Genomic DNA, 15739 nt, shown 5'->3' with positions numbered 1-15739 from the left:
TCACAGTATACAGAGATACCTGGTTTATACTTAACAGAAATTCTTCATTCTGAAAAATGCTTATTTTCCTTATGTTTTAGAAATGATTCATTCTGTTTTGGAGAGTTTTTGTTTCTAAAAAATGGTTAATTTAAAAATTAGAATTATGGCATAACTAGTTTTAGTTTATGTACACCTAAAATAAGGCTTGCAGCTTGAAAAATAGTGGCACTTGTATGCAAGTCTGCATTGCCTTAAGGACGATCCCTTCTCTCGGCCTTTTGGCTAAGATCAAGCATTGCCTTAGGACACTTTTACATGTCATAGCATGGGATTATAAGGTGGCCAGTATTAGGTGTACTCTTCTTGGCAGTATAGAAAGGTTCTCTGCTTATCTCTAAGTAAAGGAGAATGATTCCCATAGGAATCCAGTGACCTGATTTACACTACTTCACTGCTGAAGACATTCACACAGACTATAATAACACAGTATTCTATCAGCTCTACTGAAATATAGTTGGATCTTAGGAAATTTGTCTAGCTCCTAGGAAATCAGTCATTTTCTGACTATAGACTTGAAAATTTTACTATTTTAGTATAATGAAATATGATTGGACCTCATGGTTATTGTTAATACTCAAAGCACTTGGTTGATTCTTGGTAATACAAGAACAGTGATGATGCAAGAGAATCACTTCTCTGTAGTGAAGGTTTGCATGTGTGAACTGCTATTATCAAGGTAGAAAGAAAAGAAAACTGTTTTTATCTGTGTGTGTTCTCATCTCTGGATTCCTTTTGGTATTCTAGGTACCCATGAATAATTTCTTTTCATTAAACAATGACAATTTGAGTTGTTGTGCTTTGGATTTCTTTAGTACAAGTTCACTGTCCCCACCCCTACCACCAAAAGAAATTTGAAAAATAATTGTCATCATGTATCTAGGACAGTCCTGATTTGTCTTTTAAATGAGTCAAAGCTGGGGGAATTATGTAAGAGAAACTGTTAGTGTGAAAATTTAAGATCATTTGAAAACTATTCATCTAACCTCTCAGCTAGAGTACAGCCAGAGCATAAATATGATCGAAACGCTCCCTTATTGTGCAAGGTATGGTTTGTCGACTTCCTCATTTTGTCTGGTAGAAGCCATTTACCTGTACTTACCTAAATCTGAGTGTAGAGAAGTGGAAGTAGAAGACCACCACTAGACCACCAAAAAAAATAGCTGTTAATTTTGCTATGGAGGAAACTGACAGCACACTAATCTTAGTTCTCTTCACAGTGGGTAAACCTCATAAGTGCAACTACTGTGGACGAAGCTACAAACAGCGCAGTTCATTGGAGGAGCACAAAGAACGCTGCCACAACTATCTCCAGAATGTCAGCATGGAGGCTGCAGGGCAGATCATGAGTCATCATGGTGGGTAAAAATGGCATTTGAAAGATTCATTTCCCCTCTTCTGTTTTGTACTTGTTTGTAGTTTAAGGTCTACTCTTCAACCTGAAGATAAAATCTTACTTTATTTGAAATAATTTCCCTTCACCATAACTTTTTCAAGGACTATCTCATCAAACACATGCAGTGAACAGAGCTTTGCAAAAACTAAGTTTTTCTGTTATGTGTCGAATTAACATACTAATGGTAACTACTTTTGAAAATATCACAGGAAGGCATTGTCATTGCACCAAAGAGAAGTAGTTTTACATAAATCTATAGTTTCCCTATGAAAAGTATCACTCTATCTATCTATTATCTATCCATCTCTATTAATTTAGTGATATGATCCTAGTGGAAATATCTCCAATCTATAGTGTAGTTGGAGAGAGATCACAAGCATCAACCAAATTAGACACCATTTCCCTCCCCACAAAATATAGCTGGGAAAATAAGCAAACTGTTCTGATCTTTAATGAAGTAAAGTTACAAGTTTCAGTACTTTGGGTATGTAACACTTGACTTATCCAGTTAATTATATTTTGACTGATTTTACTATGCATTCATGTATATATACATAATAAAACATATTGCCACATTTATATATCAGACTTAAAATCAGTTGATCAATATTAAATAGTGTAGCTTTATACTATAGTCACCTCCAGAATAAGGATATGTATTTAAGACTCACAGATTGTCTGTTTTATATTTTAAAGTAAATAATGATGCAACTACATTTATTTTTAAATTAGTGATTATTGTTGCTTTGGGAATATTTTCAATTAAAAATATTTTGTTTTCCTGAACAATAAATTGAAAATAGTTTAAACAACTTTAGAATCAAACTAAAGTTACTTAATGATTAAGTCCATTTATTTTTATATCCTTACTAATATCTTTTTTAAACTTGTCTGCATTTCAGTCTCAGTTAATTTGATATTGCAAGCATCCATTACCTGGATTTATGAGAGTAGCATACGGTCTAGATAACAAAGGTTAAAATGAATGATCTTGCAATCTGACTGTTATGTTTGATTATGTCACTTGCTGAGAGAGTTAAATGTGATAGGTCATATACTGACTACTTAACACTTCAGTTAAATATTAAGAAATAATGAAGATTTCAATCATTATAAATTTATACTAAAAAACATCGAATGTACTGTTCTAGTGGGTTTTGAGATTTAATTTGTCTACCAAGAATTTTGTTTCTGTCTATATTGTGGTTTTGGAAGTCTTTTGAAGCAAGGGAACTGTTGAAGATTTGTGGATATGCCAAAGCTTTCCAAATATACATTTTGGAAGAATTAGGCTTCAATCTCTAGGTCTCTTCCAGAGGTTCTTTGCCAACTGGACTAGATGATTAAATGCTAAGACCTGACAATGAAACACTGCCAAGGCACTGCATTCTCAGTATCCCCAGGGCCAAATTAAGGCTATACCCAACAGTTTGGGAGTAGAATCTCATGCACTACTAGAGATTTAACTGGGATCAGACATAAGACCTTTTTTGCCTTCACCCTGTACTTCATCTTGTACTGTCTGTACTGTCTCCTTCTCCTTCAAATACATATTATAACACAAATTGTTATATGTTCATGTCTTATCTTTGTAATTCTGACCTTAAATTGGGTTATTAATTCATTGTACCTTTCGCAGTTATTTATGAGACACTGCTGTATATAGCTCTGAAATGGACATTCTCTCCTAAAAAGATTGTTGGTATAAGAAAGTGAATATTATGTAAATTATTATTTGAACATTTATTTAACTTTTTGCAAGATTAACCTGTTATAGATTATGTACTGGTAAGAAGTAAATAGGTAATCGTGGTGAGAAAATACCTCTAAATAACTGGAGATACAGCACTAACCCCCAGTTGCTTAGATCTCAATGGTAAAAAAGACATTTACATGTGGCTGTGAGCCTTAGTATAGTGTGGAAGAGAGGGGAAAGATGTTCTGGTACTAAGCAAAACAGAGCATATAATGAAACTGTAGGTTTTTATATAATTTTATTATGTATAAATATTGGATGGAGTTTAATTTCATAAACATACTAATGCCATTTCAAGCTCTACCCTTCTTAATTATGTAGTGATAATAATTTGTGATTAGTCTTTTTTTAGTTTTTTTGCTTTTTGGGGCCATACCCATTTGATGCTCAGGGGTTACTCCTGGCTAAGCACTCAGAAATTGTCCCTGACTTGGGGGGACTATATGGGACGCTGGGGGATCGAACCACGGTCCTTCCTTGGCTAGCACTTGCAAGGCAGACACCTTACCTCTAGCGCCACCTCGCTGGCCCCGAGATTAGTCTTATTCTCTTTTTCTCATGTTAACATGCTTGATGGAAAATTGATTATGAGGTAGGAATTGATAAATCCTGTAAAAAATAGTGCGAACAAAATGCTACTAGACTTTACAATTAACCTTGCACATCTTTTGAACAGAGCCACATGAAATTCAGATCTATCTCCTTTCCTCCTACATATATCTACTCTTTTATAGTAGTTTATGGTCTTTTCTAGTGAAAAGTATGGAAATGAACATCATTATTATATGATATGACAGTTATATTCTGTAACCTCCTTTTCCCAAACCATATTCTTCTCTCTGTTTAGTGTCCAGTGAAAAATTCTGAAGTCAGATACATTCTTTAACTAGTTCAGGAAACAGTTACAGGGGTGATGGGGAGAGGCCTCCTAAGCAATGCTCTTAGTAACCAGGTATCATTCCTAGATTAACTCAGGTCAATCTGTAAATAATTGTTTGATCTGGTATTTGGGCTGGGTGTTGTTAGGGAAAAGGGCTACTGAGGCCACTTTTGCAGTATTTAGAGCCACTACTTGGGTTACTTTGAAAAAGAAAAAAACATGTATTAAGGACCTGATATGTGCTAAATTTTATTTACTATTCTAAATATATAAATGGATACTTTGATTCTTATATTTGTAGTCTAGTAAGAACAACATATTGAAATTAATCAAATGTTCTAGTGTGTACAATCAGTTCATTGATAGCAACTGTTCTTTGTGTGTAGAAGTCAAGGAAAGCTTCAGTCAGGCAGTGTTTGAGGATGGGGAAAACTGAATAGATGGGACTTTAAAGTGACCTGTACATTCCAAGCTAGACTTGTAAAAAGCATTAAAAGGAGGTTGAACAAGGTTTAGTAGAAAATGAATCTTAAAAATTGTAGGTTTTGATGCAAACAGAAAGCAATAAATATTACTAGAATGTTATTAGCTTAATAAAATTTGTGTTTTCCAAAGAAAAATTGTCACCAATATCTAATCTAGGACAGATGCATAATATGAGGAATGAATGGATGTGAGAATGAAAAAAGGAAAAGATAAAAGGTAGTGATAGACCAAAAGAACAGGATAAACTGAGGACACATTTAAGAGTGTCTCTTGAGTTAGTATCAAGAGTGTCTCTTAAATTTAGTGCAAACATTGTTACCATACTTTTTGTACCATAAGACACACTTTTTCCCCAAAAAGTGCATCTTATGAGGTGAATTCTGTCTGGAACTGAGGTCTGAGTGCAGGGAAGGAGAGCATCTAAAAACTCTGTGTGTCTTATGGTCAGGTGCATCTTATAGAGCAAAAAAAAAATAAAATAAAATACAGTAATTCATGTAGTATTGAAATTAAATATAATAGGTTGAGGTCTGTAGAAGAGTATATTATTGAAAAGTTTTCTTTATACTTATATTTCAAGTCTTTTCAGTATGAATAAAAATCTTTAAAAGTATGTAATTATCTATTTTCCCTTTGCCTGAAGACTAAAAATAAAAAAGTGAACCAAAGGGATAACCAACCTTAAAACAAATACATAGAGAGATTTTTGCTTTGGGCTATGTAGTGAAGGACATTCTGTATTTTAAGTCTGAGGAAATAATTGGGAACTTATAAACTTTCTAATAAACTTATTCAACCTCTTGTCTTTGGATGACAGAATTCCCTTCATTAAAATACTCTGTAAATATTTATTGAATATATTTGTCTCACAAGATAACAGATACTAAATGCAAAGGCAAGTGAAATTTAGTCTCTACCCTAAGATTACTAACTAAGCATTGGAAGTTTGTGACTGAAACCCAACTACAGTCATATTTGTAATCACGCTGTTTAAATAAAGATATAAAATAAAATAAATTAAATTCAAATGTCAGCTGCATGGAAGGCAAGTGCTCTACTATTACTCTAGCCCTGTACATAAGTAGATTTTATAATTCCCAATAAAGTTAATATTATGGAAAAGGGGAGCTTTTCAAAGTCAGAGTACAGTAAGGTGCTTGCCTTGCATATGTTCAAAAAAATATAAGAATTTGATCACAGTGTGGTGAAGCATTATGGGACACAGATATCTAAATATAAGGTGTGTCCAAGAGAATTTTCAGAATGGTTACGACTAATTGGTGTTGTGAAATTCAAGAATCATATAAATAAGTAGAGATGGATATTTCTTTCAGAGAAAACAGCTTGTTCAAATAAATAAAAACCTAAAAAAGGCATAGGGTATTAGGGACTTACAAATGGATATGTATAATCAGAGTCCTTGAGTAAGGGTAATAAGCAAAATCAGAAAGTAGTAAGGTTGATTGAACAACACATCAAAAGATTCTGTTAAGCAAAGTTTGGATTTTATCTTAAAAGTTTCTCTACTAACATTTTATTGCTTGAAATATTGGAAGTAGATCAAAAGAAAAGAATAAAGCCAAAGTAGACCACTGCAACAGTCTTGATTGGTTGAATTGGACTTAGTAGTCTTGAACTTGCAAAAAATCTCAATAAGTAATTGAGAATGGGATATATAGGTCTTAGATACTTGACAAATATTTGATAATAATCCAGTGGTAGTGCCATTCATTATGCTCTTAAATAAAAGAAAATTCTGTAGAAAAATTAAAAAAATTGTTTTTGAGCACATCTTTACAGTATCTGTGAGAGGCATCCAAGTGACAGTCAACAAAATCAGCAACTACTCTCCTGTTATATCTGCTCTCTCTTTCCCCCTTTGTGTATAAAACTTTCATTTTTCCTGAAAGAAACCATAACCTGATATTCAATCTTCTTCTAATTTATGACTAGGGAACAAATATGTACCCTAATTTTAAGTCCACCACATTGTGCTGGAATTGAATTGGGAGTAGATATTTTTTGGTTGAAATAGCTATGTTGGGAACACTCTTAAGCCTTTATGATTTAACTACAAAATTAAAAATGAAGCATTGTATGTAAACTATATATTTCACTTGTAAATGAGTTAAAAAATAAGATAAAGGAAGATACTTGGTTAATAATATGAAATTGCTATAACATACCAATATTGGTATTTAAATACTGGTATTTTAGTATCAAGATTATACTGCATGATTAAAGCATTTATCCATGAAAGAATAAAACAGGTTATTTAATTGAGAAAGTGTATCAGATTGCATTCCCAGTTGCCGTCCTTAAAAATGTATCATATAGGCCAGAGTGATAAGATACCAAGTAAGGAGCTTGCCTTGCTGACCCAGGTTTGATCCTGGCATTCATATGGTACTATAAACCTTCCAGGAATAATCCCTGAGAGCAGAATCAGGAGAATGCCCTGAGCAATGTCAGGTGTGGCACCAAAACACGCAAATAGAAAAATCATACATGCTAATCAAATGTCAGAATTTAAGTTATTTTGATGAAGAATAACATAGTGCCTAAGTATCCAGATTTTATAGCCAGATCACTAAGTTCAACTCTCATTTTCACTAACCAGAAACTATTATTTACAATTATTAAGCTAAATATTAAAGAAACCAATTAATATCTTGATGTTGCCATGTATAATATGGAAAAGGTATATATTGCATAAACATATCTGCAGTTGTTGGAATGATTCTATGAATTTTTAATATAATTTTTATTTTGATCATAGTGGCTTACATACTGTTGACAATAATATTTTAGGTACATATTTACATAAAATCAGAGGGGATTCCCATCACCAATTTGTCCTCCCTATGCCTCCGTTTTTGTCCTACCTCCCATATCCTCTTCCCTCACCCCCAGGGCTGCTAGAATATGTGGTCTCCTCTGTACCTAGCTTACTACTTAGTAGTCTTGCACCTGTTTGGTCTTGGTGCCTCCCTTATTTCCCCCTCTAACTGTGAGGCAGGGGTAGCTAGTTCAAGTTACGTGGTTTTGTTTGAAGAAGAGAAAAGTAATAAACTGGGGTAAAAGTCTAATACGCCGAAAATGGGCGGAATCCTTCTAGAGGCTCTCATTATCGATTTGAGAAATGAAGGAGAAAAAGAAGGTGAAACACTCCACCAGAACAAAAAGGAGTGTCAAATATCCAGTGAGGACTCCGACTTTAACAATAAGCACCACAAAAAAATAAATAAATAAATAAATAAATAAATAAATAAATAAATAAAAATAATATGAATTTTAAGTATAAAACATTAAAACAGTATTAACATATAGTTTGTCAGTTCTTGTTGCTGCTGTTATGCAGTAGAGTTAGAACCGAGCTCTACCAAAGTCATTGTTTTTAATTTACATGAGCTTCATTGAACTTAGGACAAACCATTTGTATTAAAATGGATGTGGTGCTGGGAAAAGGGGTGGAGGGAAAACAACCCTTGTGGTGGGAATGGCCCTGGTTCATTGTCACTGCGTACCTTAAATAATACTGTGAAAGATTTGGTATTCACCTTTTGGTCACAATAAAAATTATTATAAAAAATTAAAATAAAATAGATGTTGTATAGGGTGATTCATACACCCAGGTTTCGTTTTGAGTGTAACGTGTACAGATATGAAACATCAAAGTGATATTTAGAGCAAAAGTTCCAAGTTTGAGTCTATTCATTTCAAAACTAATTAGTATATTCATTTTAGGGGCAAACCGTGTTAACCCATTTAGCAGGGCTTGAGCAAAATTTACAATGTCAAAACTTTTAATTTTCTTCTTTCATTTTGGATTTTGATTCATGGTATATTTTCAATCTTAGTCAATTTTACAAGCTATTTTAGTATATAAAATCATTTTAATAAATGCCTCTTAGTTTTCATGCAAAAGAAAACTTAATATTACCCAAACGAAAATTTAGTATTTTGATAATTCATACCTAGTTACATATTTATTGCCACACTACCAGTGTCTTTATATTTTCTTAGTTCCCTTATTTTAATTGTGTGATCATTCTTTCTCTACTTTTTCATTTATTTTAAATTTTTGGTTGTTGCTTAAATTGAACATAACATTTAATGGAAAAAAAACTCTCAAGACAGACTTGAAAAATCATATGACAGCTCTGTTACATTTGATATTAATTAAAACAGAAAAAACAATCTAATTTCCTTGTTTCTGAATCTAAACTTGAATTAGTTTTCAAATTTAACATGTTTATTACAAAATATAGTGGTACTCAGATCTAGAGAGTTTCTTGTAAACTGGAGTTTGAAGATTATATTTTTATACAAAATCAACAATTTAAAAAAAGGTGTTTTTGATCATGCTACCTTGTATCCTTCTGTTCTTTTTGGTTCCTAAAGCAATGCTGAGAGTGATCCCTCAGTTTAGAGACAGGAGTTAGACCTGAACACCATCAAGTGTAGCCAAAACTCAATAAATATATAAATAAGAAATATTTCTATTCAACTTATACTAGATAAATTATAAAGCTTAGTTTTATGTTTATTAAGTTTAGTATGATTATATCAGGTTTATTCAAATCTTAGATTGAAGATAAAGCTTCTTTGAACTTGTCCAAATTTGGGAGGACTACTTTTTTTCTGGTGTCTTTCTCATTTTATTCAAAATAAGCAATCTGTACTATTAAATAGGTTATATGAGTTATATTTATTACTTTGATTTCTGCTTTCTCACTAGATTTTAGTGTAATATCTTATAAGTGAGAACTTACTATCTTTCACATAGTGGACATGTATAATTGAAAAAAGCAGAATCAATATAGAGCACATCTTGAATAAGTGAAAATATCTTAAGATGATGGCTTTAGGATACCAAAATATTGGCATTGATGTAAGTAGAAATGGTCATGATCAAAAATCAAATTGCTCTTGTCTTTTCTGTCAACACTTGTTTAGATTAGTTTCTTTGCTCTATCTCAAAACTTAGTTAAATGTGCTGTGATTATATTTTTATATTTGTTCAAAAACAACTTTTAGAGATAATACAACTGGTAAGGTACTTGCATGCCTTGCTTGAGGTCAACCAAGTTCAACCTCTACATTACAGATGGTCTTCAGAGCTTTGCCAGGTATATTCCTGAATAAACCTTTGGGCATTTCTGGGTGTGGCCAAACCCCACCAAAATTTTTTTTGTTTATGTATAACAAGAAATCTTTATGTAATGTTAATTTCTAAGTTAATTTATATCATTGTGTGCTACATATATTAATATTTTAAAGTACCACAATTATTCAGATTGGATGAACTGAGCAGAGTAGCAATATTAAAGTTATTAAAGTTAACTAGAACAGTATTAAAGTTAACTAAAACAGTAGATTAGTGAGAAAATAAATAAGTTCGCAGCTTCATATTTTTAGCTTGATTCTTTTATCCTGCCAAAGAGCTCTTTTTAAAATAAGTTAAAAAACTAGCACAGTTTACATGTTTTACATTAGATTGCCTTCATGAAGACTGTCCCATGCAGGTATTTAGATACTGCCAGTATTCTAACGGCTCACTTGGATTTCAGATAGAAAATAGGCTACAGGAAAAACACATGAGTGGGGAGATAACTAGTTAAGTATAGGACCTTTCTTCTGAGTATCTCTGTAAGCTTTCCTTCACAATAAGGTGACTTAAATTGTTTTAGCAAAGCAAACTCCAGAAACCTTGAGAATAATGCAGTCTTAAAGTAGTATTGATTTTAATCAATGTTAAAAACACTTTCCAGGGAATAAGATGAGAAACAAGATGAACATATTTGCCACCAATAGTGGCAACAGTTACAGCATTGATTTTAGAGAGCCTTGAATAGAAACAAGTTATTTGTGTAAGGTGATGGGAATATTGCACTGGTGAAGGGGTGGGGATGTTCTTTACATGACTGAAACCCATCTACAATCGTATTTGTAATCAAGGTGTTTAAATATAGAAATAAAAATGTTTTATTATAGTATCATAGTAAAAATTTTTTTAAAAATTAAGAAAAGTTTGAATGTACCTTTATGCTTGAAGTTATTTTTTCTCCTTTTATTCAAACACACTAGGTAAGATTTGTATACAGGACATAACAACTCCAGCATTATATCTTGTAAATGTTGAAGAAATTATCAAATTGCATTTTTTGTGGTTTTTCTATAGTACCTCCTATGGAAGATTGTAAGGAACAAGAGCCTATTATGGACAACAATATTTCTCTGGTGCCTTTTGAGAGACCTGCTGTCATAGAGAAGCTCACGGGGAATATGGGAAAACGTAAAAGCTCCACTCCACAAAAGTTTGTGGGTAAGCATTATACATTCCTTCTTTTTGGGGTTTGTTTGTTTTTTAGGTTTTTTTGGGTGAGGTCACACCTGGCAGTGCTCAGGGTTAGTCCTGACTCTACACTCAGAATTCACTCCTGGTAGGCTTGGGAGACCATATACGATGCCAGGATTCAAACCACCATCCTTCTGCATGCAAGGCAAATGGCCTATCTCCATGCTATCTCTCTGGCCCAAATTTCTATTTATTTTAAAGGTTATTGTAATGGGTTAAAACATATTTTCATGGATAAACTATATGTATGATGTATTTCTTCTGTTCATGAATTAAATAACTTTAATCTTTGCCATTATTTTCTCCAATATATTTGCTGCTAAATGGATATGAATTGCAATGAATACACAAGCATTCATACGCTCTACATAATATATAGGCCTAAAAAAAGAATACTGATAATAATAAGTTTCTATCAAAAAATAAAGGGGCCAGAACAATGGTGCAGCATTAGGGTGTTTGCCTTCAAGCAGCTGACCCAGGACAGACCTCAGTTCGATCTCCCCAGCATCCCATATTGTTCCCCCAAGCCAGGAACAATTTCTGAGCTCATAGCCAGGAGTAACACCTGAGTGTCACCAGGTGTGGCCAAATCAGTAAATAATAAAGAGGAGAGAGAGAGAGACAGAGAGAGAGAGAGACAGACAGACAGACAGACAGACAGACAGACAGACAGACAGAGACAGAGAGAGACAGAGAGAGAGACAGAGAGAGAGACAGAGAGAGAGAGAGTGAGTGTTGGACATTTTATGACTGGAACCCAATAATGAACAACTTTACAACTGTGTATCTCAAGGTGATTCAATTATTTTAAAAATATATATAAAGTTAAATAGCATTTAAAATAAAATTTACAGGGACTACAGATATTTCTCTGCACTTGCCTTGTTTGAGACGAAGCTGGGTTTAATCTCTAGTATTTCATATTGTTTCCTGAGCCTTGTCAGAACTGATCCCTGAAAGTAGGGCCAGGAGTGAACCCTAAACACTGCCAGCTATGACCCAAAAAACAAACAAAATAAATTAATAAAATTTACATGTTATAAAAATAATGAGGTGACAGAGAATACAGCTTAGGCATTTGGTTTGCATATGTTAATATGGGCTTGTTCCTCTATATGATCCTCTAAACACAGACCACCAAGAGTGACCCCTGAGCACAGAGCCAAGGGTAAGCCCTGAGAACCACCAGCTATGGCACACACAGTCACACACACACACACACACACAAACACACACATATACACACACAAATACAAAAGTGAAATTATGTAGCCTATTAGTATTATCAGCTATTTTTAGGTTCTCATTAGTCCTAGGTTATAAACCTGTGTATATGAAATTGATACTCTTCTTGTTTGATCTAGAACAAAGAATATTTTGAAACAGTTTAGGAAAAGTAATAATGGACTTTTAAAATTATTTTATATTTCTGTCTATAGTTTATGTTTTGAGCTTTTTTTCATGACTAAATATGATGATTTATAAATATAATTTTCATTTTAAATTTCAAACCCTTAGATATTTTTATATATCAGTGTTTCAATTAAGGCATCATTTAATATATTGTAAGTTATAATGTGGCTGTGTATACAAAAGCATAGATTTTTAGAGAATGTATGAAAATTAGAGATTATAGGTAAATATTAAATAAATTAAGTGTGTAATTATATTAAGTCCCAAAAACTTTATAATTTTAAAAATTAGAAGAAATAAAAATATTCAAACACTCACAATCAGTGCCAAAGATAATTGTACAACTTCCTGATATTGGTTGAGTGGTGTTTGGGGGAAATATGTTTTTATTTCAGATAGGAAAGAATATATATTTCTTTAGGAAATAATATATAATTTAAATAACAGTAAAAGAATTAGTTTCTCTTTCAGCCAAAAAATAATTGACAAAAATCTGGATAAATTTACTGGCAGTCTTATTGTAAGATAAGTATAATTAACTGGTAATGCTTGGGGAGCCATATCTGGTGCTGGGGAATGAATTGGGTTGGCAGTGCACGAGACGAGCACCTTAACTTCAACCTCTATACTATTTGGTTCCTGTCTGGTAAATTTTTTTCATCTCATTAGAGGCTGTATGTAGAAGAGAAAGATTTAAATTACATTTTCTGTTTTAGGTGTTTTTTAACAATTTACAGCATTGAAATAAATTTAGAAATAAAATTCGATGGAATAATTATTCAAAATAAATCTACAAACATTTGTTTATCAAGCAGATGTATAAATACTACAATAGAATATATATACCATCAGTGTTGCACATGTGTCTGAATAAAGGATAATGTAAAAATACAGTTTTCAGGAGAATAAACAATGGGATGTTGCATTTTCCAAATTTATGAACAAAATGACTTCTTAACTTTTTTAAGAATCCTAAATTTCATTCAATTTATCATGCAATATAACTTTTCATGACATTTTAGTAATAAGGTATATATGTAAATTTATAATTAAATATATTATCATAAATAACAATTTTAGTAATAAGGTATATATGTAAATTTATAATTAAATATATTATCATAAATAACAATTTTGACATTTTTAATCATCTATAATGATAAATACTAACCGTAATATTTTAAATAAATGGTAGCTCTATAATATTTCAATAACAGGCAGGTAAATCAACAAATTAATCCAGCACAATGAGATAACACATTATAATTGGGTCACTTTCACATTTATGACCATATAGCTTAGTCAGTGATATTTAAATATACAAAAATAAGTACAGTCATTGACATTTTTTCATAATCACATAGTCACTGAGTTCTAGATAAATTAAATTTTAATATAGAATGAACACAAGATAGCACACTTGGTCATAACTTTTAGTTCAAATGTGATTTTCTTATAGTTTTAAAACAAGTGCTTGTGAAATTTGTATGACAAATCCTTTCTGCAGATGAAGAGGAGTTTTTAGTCCAAGCAGAATTACAAACGTATTTGATCCAAATAATGGAAATGAAAGCAACTTAATACTCTTAAAGTTGCAGTTAATAATTTTGTTGTATTTTTTTTTCATTTACTTCTTTCTGTCCCTCTCTCTCAGGTGAAAAGCTCATGCGATTCAGCTACCCAGACATTCATTTTGATATGAACTTAACATATGAGAAGGAGGCTGAGCTGATGCAGTCTCATATGATGGACCAGGCCATCAACAACGCAATCACCTACCTTGGAGCTGAGGCCCTTCATCCTCTGATGCAGCACCCGCCAAGCACAATTGCCGAGGTGGCCCCAGTTATAAGCTCAGCTTATTCTCAGGTCTATCATCCAAGTAGGATAGAAAGACCCATTAGCAGGGAAACCTCTGATAGTCATGAAAACAACATGGATGGCCCTATCTCTCTCATCAGACCAAAGAGTCGACTCCAGGAAAGAGAGGCCTCTCCCAGCAATAGCTGTCTAGATTCTACTGACTCAGAAAGCAGCCATGATGACCACCAATCCTACCAGGGAAACCCTGCCTTAAATCCCAAGAGAAAGCAAAGCCCAGCTTTCATGAAGGAGGATGTCAAGGCTTTGGATACCACCAAGACTCCTAAGGGCTCTTTGAAGGACATCTACAAGGTCTTCAATGGAGAAGGAGAACAGATTAGGGCCTTCAAGTGTGAGCACTGCCGAGTCCTTTTCCTAGACCATGTCATGTACACCATTCACATGGGTTGCCATGGCTACCGGGACCCACTGGAATGCAACATCTGTGGCTACAGAAGCCAGGACCGTTACGAGTTTTCATCACATATTGTTCGAGGGGAGCACACATTCCATTAGGCCTTTTCATTCCAAAGGGGACCCCCTATGAAGTAAAGAACTGCAAATGAAGAAATACTGCACTTACAAATCCCACCTTCCCACAAATGTTTGCATATCTTTATTTTTTAATATTATTATTGTCATTAATTATTATTTGTGGACACAGTGTCATTTGCTCACAGTAAGGAAGAGAGAAGGGACAAGGGATAATGTGTGTTTATAACTTGGCTTGTTTATATTGTGAGAATTTAAAAGCAGTTCTGCCATGTTTAGATACCAGGCATATTGTGTGTTAGTGGGAGGGGAAAACACTTGATTCATAATGATCCACCTAAGAGATTCTGATTTGCCATGGAAATTCAGGATGATAGAAGGGAGGAAATTTTCTGGGTAGAACTTTTGCTGTATAACATGGTACAAGTAATTTTACTCTTCAAAGAATTTGTTTTGAAATGTAGACTTTTTTTTTCTCTAGAGATCATTGAACACAAACATTGTTATTTTCATAAATAACTCCATGGATGAGTTGTTATTGTGGGTTCTATGTTTACTTCCCCTCTGGAATATAATATGTTATACACTGTACTATAGAGCAAACTTTTAAACTACAGGTAGTTACAGGTACCTACAATACATCTGAGGTCCTCTAATCTTATTTTTCTAAACTTAAGCACTGTTTTTCCATAGTTTTGATGACTGGCATTTTATAAACACCCTGGCAGCCTTACTTTTAACACCTTTAATGAATAGTATTTTTATCAAGTTTTCTGAATAACATATGGTCTAAGAGTGGCTAATAAGCAGTTAATAGTTCCCAGAGGTACCTCTACTTTTCATAAATTTGGGGTTTTCTTTTGAAGTTGTAATATGAATGGCAGCATATTATATATATTTGTTTCTTCTAAATGTCTGCTTGCTATTGTCACTTTATCGGCATCAAATCAGTGTTAACTATTCAGCAGAAAAAATATGATTAGGCTAACAGTAAGGGAAAAAACCCACTCAGAAATTCTTTGTCTGGTATTTCTCTTTTCACTGGTGTTT

The 15739-nt window shown here is 33.1% G+C and overlaps 1 protein-coding gene across 3 annotated transcripts in view; it reads left to right on the top strand.

Annotated features, from left to right (window-relative positions):
- Positions 1 to 14713, top strand: part of IKZF2 (IKAROS family zinc finger 2) — a 189958-nt gene extending 175245 nt beyond the window's left edge. For 2 of the 3 annotated variants that reach the window (XM_049784154.1, XM_049784153.1), the window contains exons 5-7: positions 1260 to 1397; positions 10742 to 10885; positions 13989 to 14713. In XM_049784154.1, coding sequence (XP_049640111.1) covers positions 1260 to 1397; positions 10742 to 10885; positions 13989 to 14713 — 1007 coding nt within the window. The remainder of the gene's footprint in view (positions 1 to 1259; positions 1398 to 10741; positions 10886 to 13988) is intronic. The other variant, XM_049784155.1, reaches the window with a different exon arrangement.
- Positions 14714 to 15739: the final 1026 nt, after the last annotated feature.

Source organism: Suncus etruscus, chromosome 1 (genome assembly GCF_024139225.1).
Source record: "Suncus etruscus isolate mSunEtr1 chromosome 1, mSunEtr1.pri.cur, whole genome shotgun sequence".
Taxonomy (NCBI): Eukaryota; Metazoa; Chordata; class Mammalia; order Eulipotyphla; family Soricidae; genus Suncus; species Suncus etruscus.
Note: the sequence above shows the minus strand (reverse complement) of the source record. Positions and strands in the feature narration are given on the sequence as shown.